Source organism: Trachypithecus francoisi, unplaced genomic scaffold (assembly GCF_009764315.1).
Source record: "Trachypithecus francoisi isolate TF-2019V2 unplaced genomic scaffold, Tfra_2.0 Lachesis_group4, whole genome shotgun sequence".
In the NCBI taxonomy this organism is placed as follows: Eukaryota; Metazoa; Chordata; class Mammalia; order Primates; family Cercopithecidae; genus Trachypithecus; species Trachypithecus francoisi.
The window spans coordinates 105,093,028-105,107,112 of record NW_022681469.1 but is presented as its reverse complement, the minus strand read 5'-3'; the positions used below and the strand labels follow the sequence as shown (position 1 = coordinate 105,107,112).

Genomic DNA, 14,085 nt, shown 5'->3' with positions numbered 1-14,085 from the left:
TATCTATTCCTAATGTCCAGGATGGTGGTGGGCAGAATGTCTTAGAAGCCCATATTGTGTACAACAGGTTGTGACTTTACCAGAGATGGCATTTGCTGGTTAAACTTTAGTGATAGGATGTGTTTTTAACAGAAAGGGAAACAGAATCCGAGCTAGTTTTCTTGGTAATAATAGCATTTGGGTTGGGGAGCTGATACTGGGCGGGAGAAAGTGAGGCCCCTTCGACATCATCCATTTGCTGCTGAGAAATCAAAATTAAAACATCACTTGGTGTCAGAATGTTCCAGAAGGCAGTTGAGCTGCTAATATGTTAAAGTGTTCAGAGGTATGTGTTATATGAAAAAAAGAGGAAATACAAGACAAAGGAAATGAAACGTTTGGCAATCATTGAGTATTTCTTCAATATGGTATTTCTTATGGCTCTGGGATTTTAAAAATCCACTGGAAAGCCAGTATTGTTGACTTTTGCTCTGTACTATTTTTGTGGGGACTGATTATTTTTCACTTTATATTCCTTATTTCTGACTAGGCTTAATGGTAACACCCTAAGTTGATGGGCTTCTACTAAATTTAAAACAAAATACAGGCCGGGAGCGGTGGCTCACTCCTGTAATCCTAGCACTTTGGGAGGTCGAGGCAGGAGGATCACCTGAGGTCAGGAGTTCAAGACCAGCCTGGCCAATGTGGTGAAACCCCGTCTCTACTAAAAATACAAAAATTAGCCGGGTGTGGTGGCAGGTGCCTGTAATCCCAGCTACTCAGGAGGCTGAGGCAGAAGAATCACTTGAACCCATGAGGCAGAGGTTGCAGTGAGCCGAGATCACGCCATTGCACTGCAGCCTGGGCAACAAGAGTGAAACTCCGTCTCAAAACAAACAAACAAACAAACAAACAAAAATAACAACAACAACAAAAAACTGTTCCTACCCACAATCCCATCAGATTTACTGTGATACTTTTGCCAAACAGGAAGAGCTTTTTATTTATGTACAGGTGCACAGAAAGTCTTAACATCTCATCTGAGTTTGTTTGGTCTTAATGAACCATCATTTAGTTTAATGAGACCAAACATTTTTTCTCTAGGGCAGATGGGCCCTTTGAGTTGAAAGTCACAGTTCCTCAAAAGAAGGCAGTCACTGAATGTTGTGCTGGCCTGCCCCGAGATGTCCTAAGATGCCCTCATGAGGAAAAGGCTCTAAAATATTTTAATCATGCAAGTGTATAGCCTTCTTATAAAAAATAAAACATTATGAATAAAAGTACTACCCTACTCCTGGTGTCCTCTACCTTTCCAGAAGTAATTTTTATTCTCACACCGTGTGTCTTCTCACAGATAGTTTTCTTGGCGTTTACATTCACGGACGTATGCCTATGGAAAATGTGGAGTGCTTTGTGTATTTGGAGGGCAGGGGATGTGGGCAAGCCATATAAATGTGATTATACTCTATATTTCTTTCTGCAACTTGCATTTTTCAATTGACAGGATGTCTTGAGGATCTTTCTATGTCAGTGCATACAGCTCCACCATGTTCTTTTTCATCACTGGTCTGCTTGGCTTTTATGGGTACCCACCCAATAATTCTAACAGAAATGATGGCTGTGGTTCTGTGGGGCCAAGTGAGGGGTGGAGTGAGGTGTCAGGACCAGGGACCCAACACCAGTTGGGAGAAGGTGAATGATGTAACCTCAGGACAAACAAAGAAGGTGCATGTTCTGCCTATTTTTCTTCCTAGTGAAGTAGTATCTCCCTATATAGATGACTGCTAAGTCTGAGGTAGACAGGGAATGGTGTTATATTTTATCCTCAATTTTGATTCCATAAATACTTATAGTATCTGAAAAAAGGTTGTAGCGACTTTTGTGTGCAAAGAGGGGTCCTTTACTGTAGTGGGCTCAAACAACCAAGGTTTTTTGTTTTGTTTATTTTTTAAGAAACAGGGGTCTCACTTGTCACCCAGGCTGGAGTACAGTGGTATGATCATAGCTCACTGTAGCCTTGAACTCTGAACTTCTGGGCTCAAGTGATCCTCCTGCCTCGGCCTCCTGAGTCGTTAGGGCCATAGGCATGCACCACCATGCCTGGCTATCAAACAATCAAGGCTGATTTCTTCCTCATATCTTATGTCCATTGCGAGTTGGCAAGAGCTACTCATTGTGGTTATTTGTGGGCCTGAGCTGATGGAGCTGCCCCCGTCTTGTGCTAATCATAGTGCCAGAAGAAAAAAAAAAAATTGCACATTGATAAATTATGCAGTGATGCCTAAAAGCCTCCTACCCAAAGCAACGCGTTCCACTTCTGCTCATGATTCGTGAGTTAAAGCCTGTAACTTCCAGGGGATAGGGAAGTGTAATCCTACCAGGTGTCTAGGAGAAGAACCTGAACTGTTTGATGAGCAGAGTACTTCTACCACTGTGCTGGTTTTCCAGGAAGGGGTGGGAAAGTCTCTGAAAACTCTCCCATGACCCATACAGTTATATCCTAGAAGCCAGTCCTTTCTGTGTACATAAAATCACTGGCCTTTACCTGTGGCCGCCAAGGTGGCAGAGAGCAGAGCTGTTTGGGAACTCACTTCAAGAAGTGGTCAGAGCTTGAGGAGGGAGGGTCAGGACAGGAGCAGAGGCGGATGGCATGGCACTGGGCCAGGTTCCATATGACCTGGATGCCAGCAAAGCTGGCCTTGGTTTTGCTTATGCTTGTATTTGTTTCCAACCTATATAGCAAGTCTCACAGTGGAAAAACTTACAGAATGGCCTGACTACACAGAGCTCACTGCTGAAGAACACTGGGCTGTAACTCTAAGAGAGCATCTGCTACATTGCTACAGAATGTTTTACAACAGGGCTTAGATCTGTTAGGAATCTTAGCTGCTACTGTTGCAACACCAGTTTGTGGAAAGCTGTGTTATTTATTTTGAAATATAAACATTAAACAAAAGAGCAAATAATGATTCCCAACAATTGGGTGCCTAAAAAAAGAGTGAAATCATGAGGCCAGTGTGGATGATGGGAAATGACTTTCTTGAGGTTTCTGTTCTCAATCTGGCCCCATCAGTTGGGATGGAGTCCAGTCTTGTCTGCTCATCCTGGGAGGAAGGCACTCATAGTCACACTGGAGCAGGGAAACCTCTGCTGGGTGATTCTGCACAGCATGAAGCTCCTGCTAAATGGATCATGTGTGCTAGTGTTTTTTAGGCTGCAGAGAACTGGGGCGCACTAGCCTCTCTATGTTCATGGGGGTTTATTATAAAGATACACAAAATAAGGGAAGCCGTGGCTGGTGGCCTCAGCTGTGGGCAGTCAAACCCACATGTACTGTGGGTTTTTGGGACTCAGCATCTCTCTAAATGGCTCAGATTTAAACTCCCTGAGAGAGGAGCTCTAACCGTGTCTCCCTGTCACCTGCCATTACAGAGGGCTGCAGTGGAGCAGACTCCTGGCTGGAGCCCAAGGAAGCTCTTGAGAGCCACAGCACCCCCCTGCCTCTCCCTGCTCATTTCTTCTTCCACACATTCACCATACTTGTGATTCCTTGTTCTGTGTCTGTCGGTCTTGCCCGATTGTAAACTCTGTGAGGGCAGGGAGCTAATTGACTTCTGTGTGCCTCGGTTTCCTCATGTGTAAATTGGTGGTAACAATGACCCCTGCCATCTAGGGTTGTTGCAAGGATTAAGACAATAGAAATTAGTAAATGATTCGCTCATTACTGAGTGCCAGCCCTGGACTAGGCATTTTGTGCATATTAACTCACTTAATCCTTACAGCAACATTTTGAGGTAGGAACTCTTACCTTGAGGCAATCACAGCACAGAAAGGATGGCTAACTTGCTAACAAGTGATGATCCTTATAATGAGTGATCTTATAATAAAGTCCCATGAACAGACATAACCTGAGAGTGCCCCTGTTCCCCACAGCCTAAAATCACCAGCAAGCACGGTCCGTTTAACAGGAGCTTTCCTCTAATTTGTTCATGAGTCAGAATTTGAGCACTGCTGTCTCTAGAGATCCCAGACACCACGGATGTAACCCTTATGTTGTCCTGCCTCTCACCATGTGTAGAAAGCCTTAATATCCATGCTGACGCCCTAGTAAAACACTTGGTGTTAGCTATTATCAGACTAGGCCCTGCTGGAGCCCTTGCACAGCGCAGGGCCAGACATGAGGAAGTGCTCAGTGGATCTCTGTAGAAGGAATGAACAGGGCTGCAACCTCATGGAGTTGTCCCACCACTCTCTGCCCCTGCCCACCCCGTCGCAGCTATCCCGTGGGTCACACTGATGGTAGAGCACTGTCATGTGACTCGCAGCTGGCAGAGGCTGCTGGGCAAAATGTCCAGGTTTGCTGTAGCAGTTCAGGCAGGCGGGGCCAGGCCGAGGAAAGGGAGACCATTTGCCATTATCTTTGAGCCTCTCTTTGGCACGTAGAATTTCTCAGATGCAGAACTTTAAAGCAGCAGAGTGGCAGGTGAGTTCTTACCCTTTTTTTATAAAAGAAAAACCAGGGAAAGCAAAGCATTCTGCTTTCTAGAAGCCAGGTCATCTGGAAGCCAGCTTCTGCAGCTCAAAAGAGGGCCTTAGCAGTTACAAAGAAACACAAGATAATGGTAAGAGTACAACAAAAACATGGTGTGATGTCAAACATGCAAAAAGTCAGTGTAGGCGCAAATGCATGCCGAGAAAAGCTGAGAGGAAGTGCTCCAAAATGAGAATAGTGGTTACTGCATATGGGTAATAGGGAACTTAATTTATTCCTCTAAATTTTTTTTTTTTTTTTTTGCATTTCCCAAGTTTTCTACAGTGAGCAGATATTGTATTATACTTACAGAAAAAGTTATTAAAACATAGAAAGGTACATGTAGAGAACATCTTTATAATTTTTTTTTTTTAAATCTTAGTATCTCAGTTATAAGAAATGCACATCTCCTCTCAGAGTCCCCTGGGACAGGGCAAGGAAAGAAAGAAGCCTGGGGTGAAAGTGACACTGAGTGTGTGTGTATCTGTGGTTTCTCTGGGGCCACCCGATGATTTAGGGACAGAGTCCTGGTTGCTCTCCAGGAGGTGAGACTCCTTTTGAGGTCAATCATTTCCTGATGGGTCCTGGTGGCCTCACGAGATATTAATATAGTATAGTTTGGTCAGTACCCATTTCTGCTTCTCAGCTTGTTAACACTTCCTATTGCTCATCACTTTTGTTTTTGTCTTGGGATCATTTTTCTTCTACCTGAAAAACTCTATTTAGTATTTATTTTAGTGCAGATATGGTAGCAACAAAGTCTCAGTTTTTACCTGGAAAAACTTTATTTTGCCTTTGCTTAAAAGAAAATCAATTTCATGGAAGTATAATTTCATACAATAACATTCACAGATTTCAAGCGTATGGGTTGCTGACTTTTGACAAGTTGTATGTATCTATATGTATATTCATACATACAGATACACATATGTGACTGTATAAAAGGGAGAGAGCAAGCACTGCAATCAAGACACAAAACATTTCTATCTCCCCAGAAATGACCCTTATTCCTCTTTGCAGTCAATTTCTCCCCCACTCCCATCTGCCCCCTGCCTCAGGAAACCATTGATCTGATTTCTAGATCAGATTTTCAGAATCACGTGCATGAAATCTTTTTTTCTGAGATGGAGTCTCACTCTGTCATCCAGGCTGGAGTGCAATGGCACAATCTTGGCTCACCGCAACCTCCACCTCCCGTATTCAACCAGTTCCTCCTGCCTCAGCCTCCCTGGTAGCTGGGATTACAGGTGTGCGCCACCATGCCCTGCTAATTTTTGTATTTTTCAAGGAGACAGGGTTTCACAATGTTGGCCAGGCTGGTCTCGAACTCTTGGCTTCAAGTGATCCACCTGCCTTGGCCTCCCAAAGTGCTGGGATTACAAGTGTGAGCCACGTGCCCAGCCCTATGTACTCTTTTGAGCCTGGGTTCTCTTACTCAGTGTAGTATCTGTGACACTCATTCATGATGTATTCTTGTTTCATTGGCATTTATTGTTGAATTGTGTTCTACTGTATGAATATGTTATACTTTGTCAATCCATTTACCGGCAGTTGTCCTCTGTGTGAGCCACAAGTTATTCTATTATAACCAGGACTGGAAGTCCCTTGTTTTTAAAAAAAAAAAAAACCGCAAAAAAAACAACAACAACAACAACAAAAAACCCGTCAGAACCCCTGATTCTTTTCAAAAGGCGGGTTTCTAGAAGGGAAAGTTACTAAATAGAAAGTTTTCAGAGTCTGTTGACACATACTATGTCAAAGGACTTTCCAGAGACTTCCACAGATTTACATTTCCACCAGTGGTATAGGAGAGTCCTGACTCACCAAACATCAACAGCATTTTTGTATCTTACTCTCTGATCTTTGCAAGAATGCAAAGCTGCCAAATTGTATGCAGCAGTGAAGGGAATTTTACATTGAGTATAAACCAGTAGGTCCAGTATGTATTTTCTTCCTGAGTTTGCAGAATTTTCAGTGACCTCACATCTTTAACCTCTGTCTCACTGAGTTGCCGATGAAACTGATCTGAAAAGCCAATTAAGATCATTCCTGGCCGGGCGCGGTGGGTCACACCTGTAATCCCAGCACTTTGGGAGGCGGAGGTGGGTGGATCACGAGGTCAGGAGATCAAGATCATTCTGGCTAACATGGTGAAACCCCGTCTCTACTAAAAATACAAAAAATTAGCAGGGCGTGGTGGCGGGCACCTGTAGTCCCAGCTACTGGGGAGGCTGAGGCCGGAGAATGGCGTGAACCCGGGAGGCGGAGCTTGCAGTGGGCCGAGATCGCGCCACTGCACCCCAGCCTGGGGGACAGAGCGAGACTCCGTCTCAACAACAACAACAACAACAACAACAAAGATCGTTCCTGGCATCAGTATTTTAAATGGAAGGACAGCAGGCGGGAACTCTGACGTCTCACCACCCTAGCTTTTAGTGATTGCCCTGGAGTGGTGCTGTCCACTTAAGTAGCCCCTGGCCACATGTGGCTCTTGAGCACTGGATATGTGGTTGATCCAAACTGAGATGTGAGGTTAAAACACATGCCAGGTTTCCAAGCCTTAGTATGAAGAAAAAGAATGTAAACTATCTCATTAATAAATTTTGTGTTGATGGGCTGGGTGCAGTGGCTCTCACCTGTAATCCCAGCACTTTGGGAGGCCGAGGTGGGAGGATCACTTGAGGCCAGGAGTTCAAGACCAGCCTGGGCAGTATGATGAAACCCTGTCTCTACTAAAAATACAAAAATTAGCCAGGTGTGGGGGTGTGCACCTATAATCCCAGCTACTTGGGAGGCTGAGGCAGGAGAATTGCTTGAACCCAGGAGGTGGAGGTTGCAGTGAGCCGAGATTGTGCTACTGCACCCCAGCCTGGGCAACAGAGTGAGTGAGACTTCATGTCAAAAAAATAATAATAACAAATACATAAATTTTGTATGGATGACATAGTGAAATATTTTGAGTGTATTAGAATTAAAATATATCATTGAAATTAATTTCACCCGTCCATTTTTACTTTTATTAATGTGGCTACTAGAAAGTTTTAAATTACTGGGAAGCTGTGTCATATTTCAATTCATTAGAACTGCTCTGTGGTCTTCTTTTTCCCTTTGAAGATCCGCCATCCTGCAATCCCTGCTTCCTTTTCACTTAGCAGCTTCCCTGAATCTTCTCCTGGAGGCTCTGCAGACCTTGTATTTAGTTTGGAAGATCACATTGCAGGATGGGACTTGGGCACTGGTTTCTGTGAGGAGCCTGGAGTGGTGAATTGCCCCTGGGATTCCCTTACCCTGGGAACTAACCCTCTCTGAGGGCAGAAAGCTAGAAAGAAGAGGAGTTGGGAGGAGATGCCTATGCAAGCCCCAGCTCCCTTCAGGGCTCCCTCATTGCCCACAGGCTCTACCCCCACCTGTCTTGGCCTCAGGAGATGGCTTTTGGTGGTGGACTCACCCTCCCCTGATCTCCTCTGTTTCATTTTTCCAATTGGTGATCCATCTTTTGTTCTGCGGTGCGTCCTTTTTTTCTGGCTGCCTCCATTAGCTTGGTTTTTTTCTTTGGGTATTCCCTGGAGCTGCCTTACCAGGATCTCCAACTTCAGTCCCCATTGGTCTGCACCACTGGCCTGGGAAAGCCCCACTGAGGAGAGCAGACCCAGCTCCCAGATACCTGGCCCTGGTCCAACCTTGGTCTTCTCTTTGCCTGGAAGAAAGAACCAGACCCTTTTCATCAACTGTACCCACCCTTTAGCAAGTAAAGAAAGGAAAAGATTGCCTGCCAGGGCCAGCAGATCTCTGGCTCTTTGGTGTTTCTGATAATAAGTGCCCATGAACTTTAAATTGATCTCCAGTCTCCCATGGTATGGTTTTGGTCTACCCTTAGATTCTGTTTACCAGGTCTGAGTTCAGTTTCTCTGCTTTCCTTTCCAACATCCATACCTTGTTAAGTTCTTGCTGAATTGAGCTAACTCTGCACACTTGATTAAATCTTAAGCCAGGGCTCTAGAAATTATAAAGTAGCCTCCTTGCCAGATGGCTGTCATATAATGTATTGCTTTATTTAGGTGATTGTAAGTCAGGAGACTTTCCTTCAGTTTCTGCCTTTGATGGCAAGAGGTGGAGATACCTGTCTATGGCGGCAATTACAGAAAACATCTGGGAAGACAAGTCGCTGTTTTTATGGGAATCGCAGGCTTGGAAGAGACAGAAGCAGTGAGTAAAATGGGCCCCTCGTGGGAGGCGGGCAAAGGTCGGGAAAGGAGGGATGAAGGAAGTTGTGCAATACCCCTTCCCAGCTTTCTAAAGAATGGAGCATGACGTTGAAAAACGCTAAATCACGAAGAGAAGCGACTTCTTTCCAGTTTTCTCTCAGCCTTGTGATGATCTTAAAGAGAAAGTCTCAATTCTGTGCTACTGTGTCTTTAACATCTCTCAGATGCTTCCGAGAGAAAACAGGCCCCAACCGCAGCAGGACTAGCTGGAATACAGTAATATTGTTGTATTTCTGATGAATTAATTTTTGTGTTACTTTCTATGCATTGCAAAGGATTTTTTTTTTTTTCTGTTTCTAGTGGTGACATAACATTCCTTTCAAATTATTAGCGTTTTCAAAACTCAATTGAAAACAAAAAGTTAAGCAAACAAAGTACAGGTGTGTCTCAATTATGGCAAGAACCACCAAAAAGTGACTATAGTGGGGATGTTGAACGTTTGGAAAACACTGTCCTAAAAGAATAAGGTACAGAGAGTAGTCTGATATCTGGGAATACTAGATTTTAAAATTATTCTCTTGCCAATTTTATTCATTCATTCACCATGTGCCACAATGATTTTTTTAAGTCTTTGTTTGATTTTGCAGATTCCAGAAAGAAATTGGAAATTGAAGATTTAAAGAATGTTGTTTTAAAATATTCTAACTTCAAAGAATGATGCCAGAAACTTAAAAAGGTATTATTAATGCTAATTTAAGTTTAATATTGTCAACTGGTATGCTTTAAATGAGCCGATTTTTTAAAGCTAAGGATCCTAAAGTGGGTCATAGAATTGACTGCCATGGAAAATAGCCGGGCGTGGTGGCTCATGCCTGTAATCCAAACAATTTGGGTGGCTGAGGCAGGCAGATCACTTGAGGTCGGGAGTTCAAGACCGACTTGGTCAACATGGTGAAACCCTGTCTCTACTAAAAATACAAAAATTAGCTGGGTGTGGTGACACACGCCTGTAGTTCTAGCTACTTGGGTGGCTGATGCAGGGTAATTGCTTGAGCTCGGGAGGCAGATGTTGCAGTGAGCCAAGATTGTGCCACTGCACTCCAGCCTGGGCCACACAGTGGGACTCTACCAAAAAAAAAAAGAAAAAAGAAAAAGGAGAAAAGGCTGGATTAGCATTTAATAACTTTTATTGGAACAATAACCAATATTTTCATACCTTTAAATTTTTTTGGTGAGGATCTCTTGCTCTTCTGTTGCTGATAATTTGAAATTGTACTCTTTCCTGCTCTATCATTTGGGTTCTAAAAAGAAAGCTATTGCGTGGGGTCTGGCATTTGATAGGTTAAAAAGAGAAAACATGGAAGCGTGTCAAAGAGCAGGAGACTCATGTGCCCTTGGTGGAAAAAAAATTGAGAACCACTGGACCTGAATGTTAACAGATGTGGCTTGTGAAACATATTAATGATGTGGATAGTGTTAAAAGACCTATGAACTTTTTTTTGAACTACAAAAAAACTTTTTTTTTTAACTCTCTCTGTGAAATGCATGGGTTTTCCTGCCTAGACAAACGACAAAGTGGCCAATTCCAGGCCTTTCTGCTTCCAAGATCATTTTACACATGCAAGTATGCCTGGACAAGAAGAGGCTGAAGGGTCTGCTGTGGGATTTTTTTTTTTAATTATTATTATTATTTGCTGTTACTGTTACAAGGAAGGTAGTGAGTTCAATTTTGGGATAACTCAGATAAACCCAAGTGTTTTTTAATGCCCAAATAAAATAGCTTGGGTCCCTGTTCCTACCCAGACAAGAAACTCAGCACTTGTTTTCAAGGGTTTCCAGAGAGATGCCTCTCTTGGGAATCTAATCCCGGGAACTCCGTGCCGGCTCTCCCTCTTCCTCCTGTACCTCTGCCCTCCCTCTGTCCCGCTTCATGCCACATGGGGCCATTGCTTCTCCCTCCTTCCCCAGGGTGCTTGTGTATAACAGACTTTGCTGAAGGTCAAGGACACGGGGGAAGAGGTTATAGCACAAACCAAAATGGGCAACAGTGACTGAGACATCACTGTCCCCAGGTTCCTTGGCTCTGGCTACCACAGGAGACTTCATGCTGTTGTCTCTCTCCTTAGGCTATTTTGTGCTGAGACCCTGTCTCCCACCAAACCCCACAGGTCCTTCTTTCCCAGTTCTGGGCCTGTTCCCTGCTTGGGGAGTGCAGAAACCTGCAAGCCCTGTTAACCTTATTATGTAAAATAATACACCTTTCCGTCTCTATCTCAGTCTAAGATCGAAGCACACTTTTGCTTTATAGTAATAATGAAGAAGTTTTGATTTAAAAATAAAAAAGGGTTGGCTATCTCTGGTCACCTACTCTAGTGATATAACCCTCAAGTGCAAACAATTAAATTATGATTTTTTTTTCTTTAATGCATCTAAGATAAAAATTTTGTTGTAGACAGGACCTTGCTCTGTCACCCAGGCTGGAGTGCAGTGCTATGATCATAGCTCACTGCAGCCTTGAACTCCTGTGCTCATGTGATCCTCCTGCCTTAGCCTCCCCAATAGCTAGGACTACAGGTGTGTGCCACCATGCCTGGCTAATTTTTTTTTATTTTTTGAGAGGTGAGGGTCTCACTATGTTTCATAGACTAGTCTCAAACTACTGGCCTTACTTCAAGCTGTCTGCCCATCTCAGCCTCCCAAAGCACTGGGATTACAGTCATGAGCCAACTTGCCTGGCCAGATAAAGGTCTTAAGCATGGCTCCTTCCTGCTCTAGGTAGAGAAACCCAGGACCAGTGGAAGGTGGGGTGGGCTCTTTCTGTAGCTTTTGCTTTGCTGATGATGTCATTGGTCTCTTCAGGGGATGCACAGAGTAGCAGGGGCCCTGGAGGGTAGGGCCTGAATCCTGATTGCCCTACTGCTGGGAGGACACACGCAGCCGAAGATGAATTTGGGAAAAGTAGCCACTTGCTACTTTAACTATGGAAGAGCAGGGCAACAGTGAGATGGAAATAATCCCATCAGAGTCTCACCCCCACATTCAATTACTGAAAAGCAACCGGGAATTTCTGGTCACTCGCATCCGCAACACTCAGTGTCTGGTGGACAACTTACTGAAGAATGACTACTTCTCCACCGAAGACGCCGAGATTGTGTGTGCCTGCCCCACCCAGCCTGACAAGGTGCCCCGGGGACAGGGATGGGCATGGGCATTGTATGGACCCCGGGAGCTGGAAGAGGCCTCTCCCTGCTGATCTGAGTGAAGAGCGTGGGAGTTTAGTCCAGGGGGCAGGGCTGCACTTTGGGGTACTAATAGCACACAAATGCCTGGGTTAGCAGGTTGCACCATCAGGTCTTTCACTCCTGTGTTTGTGTCTGGAGCAAACCCTGACATCTCAGTTCTCATTGCTGTGTGTATTGGTTCCCAGACACTTCATTTTTGAATCCTCCTTAAATTAGGAGGGAAAAAGAACATAAGCATAAAAGCATCCCCAGCAGCGATGTTCGTTCAGTGCCTCTGAAGACTGGAGGGTGCTCGCTGCTGGGTGAGACTCGGAGGGGAACCGCCTCAGGTTCAGGAATGATGACATCCCACGGTGGTTCCACAGCAAAGGATCTTCCCTGCTCCACTGTGGGGCGCCTTAACAGCCCTTACTTTCACTGAAGTTTTGCATTATCTCCTGAAAAATAAAATGGAGACCACAAATTCCTTCTTGGTTAGAGGAATGACACAACCCGTTTATGACATGACCCCGCTGGGATTCAGAAGAGACCAGGACTGTTTCTGGGGGAAGCAGTAGCACACTCGTGTGCTTTGTTCTCTTCTCTTGATTTGTTTTCCTGCATTTTTAACAAGAAAAAAAGCCATTTTTAACATATGGCCTGTCACCCTCCTGCTGTGTGGCCCAGGTGCCCACCTCATTATGCCCAAGGGGTAGCTCTCCCCTCTCCACTCTCATTCCTGCACGGCAGTTGTGTCAGGTTAAGAGGGACAAGAAGGCTGGGCACTATGGCTCACGCCTGTAATCCCAGCACTTTGGGAGGCCGAGGCAGATGGATCACCTGAGGTCAGGAGTTTGAGACCAGCTTGGCCAACATGGTGAAACCCCGTCTCTAATAAAAATACAAAAATTAGCCAGGTGTGGTGGCAGGTGCCTGTAATCCCAGCCACTTGGGAGGCTGAGGCAGGAGAATCCCTTGAACCTGGGAGGTGGAGGTTGCAGTGAACCAAGATGGTGCCATTGCACTCCAACCTGGGTGACAGAGCAAGACTCTGTCTCCAAAAAAAAAAAAAAAAAAAAAAAAAAGAGGGAGAAGGAGGAAGAGAGAGAATTCCATAGCTACTTGTCTGTCCTTTTTATTTTTCGGCTCATGGAAACCTCCTGGTTCCTTAGAGCTGGGTGGTTTTATTTCTTGCTCAGGAGGTCATTTTATAGATTTTAGGACTCCAGCATGTTGACTGTCACAGCTGGGGGGATGGCATAGCTACCAGCTGTAGTAAGAACTCAGAGCCCTGCCCTGAGCCTGCCTGAGGGTCCTTACGGTAGGAGGATGCCTCTCATGCCAGCCCATGTTCTCATGCTTGTGTCGCCTCCAGGTCCGCAAAATTCTGGACCTGGTACAGAGCAAGGGTGAAGAGGTATCCGAGTTCTTCCTCTACTTGCTCCAGCAACTCGCAGATGCTTATGTGGACCTCAGGCCTTGGCTGCTGGAGATCGGCTTCTCCCCTTCCCTGCTCATTCAGAGCAAAGTCGTGGTCAACACTGACCCAGGTAGGAGTCAGCCCCAGCGAGACCGCAGGCACCAGTGCAAGCAGGGCCCTGGGGTTTGGTAATGGCTGGGCCAGCCCTGAGTGCCACCTCAGGAAGCAGGCCCAGGTGCTATTTTGATTTTAGAAAGGAACAGCTGAACCCTGTCACCCAAGTACAGCCCACGTGGCTGCTATTGAACTGCCCACACCTCGATGGTCTGGTTTATAGAAGGGCCTGTGGAAGTGTGGGAATGGCCTCTGTTCTAACCCCTTGCTTTCTTCCTATTCTGACATATGTAGACATTTTAATGGTTGCACAAATTCAAGGTTGTATTTTATTTTCTTTAAAAAAAATCTTTAGCTGGACATGGTAGCACACACCTGTAGTTCCAGCTACTCGGGAGGCTGAGGCAAGAGGACTGCTTGAGCCCAGGAGTCTGAGGCTGCAGCAAGCTGTGATTGTGCCCCTACACTCCAGACTGGGTGACAGAGTGAGACCCTGTCTCTGAAAAAGGAAAGAAAAAAATTAAAAAGCCTTGCCAGTTTTGATTCTAAGCAAGGTATTCTGTCACCCTTGGGTGCCAGTCCTTATTTCCAAAGCACCATGGGAGACCCCATTAG

General features: G+C 45.0%; 1 protein-coding gene across 8 annotated transcripts in view; it reads left to right on the top strand.

The window, feature by feature from the left end:
• Nucleotides 1-14,085, top strand: part of NOD1 (nucleotide binding oligomerization domain containing 1) — a 49,320-nt gene that overhangs the window by 10,573 nt on the left and 24,662 nt on the right. For 5 of the 8 annotated variants that reach the window (XR_004433310.1, XR_004433311.1, XM_033194863.1 and 2 more), the window contains 4 exons: nt 8,569-8,716; nt 9,363-9,451; nt 11,575-11,896; nt 13,312-13,486. Coding sequence is in view for 3 of the 8 variants with exons in the window: in XM_033194863.1 (XP_033050754.1) it covers nt 11,696-11,896; nt 13,312-13,486 (376 nt within the window). In the remaining 5 variants the exon portion in view is untranslated. Of the gene's footprint in view, nt 1-8,568; nt 8,717-9,362; nt 9,452-11,574; nt 11,897-13,311; nt 13,487-14,085 lie in introns of those variants that run through there. The other 3 variants (XM_033194866.1, XM_033194867.1, XM_033194868.1) reach the window with 3 other exon arrangements.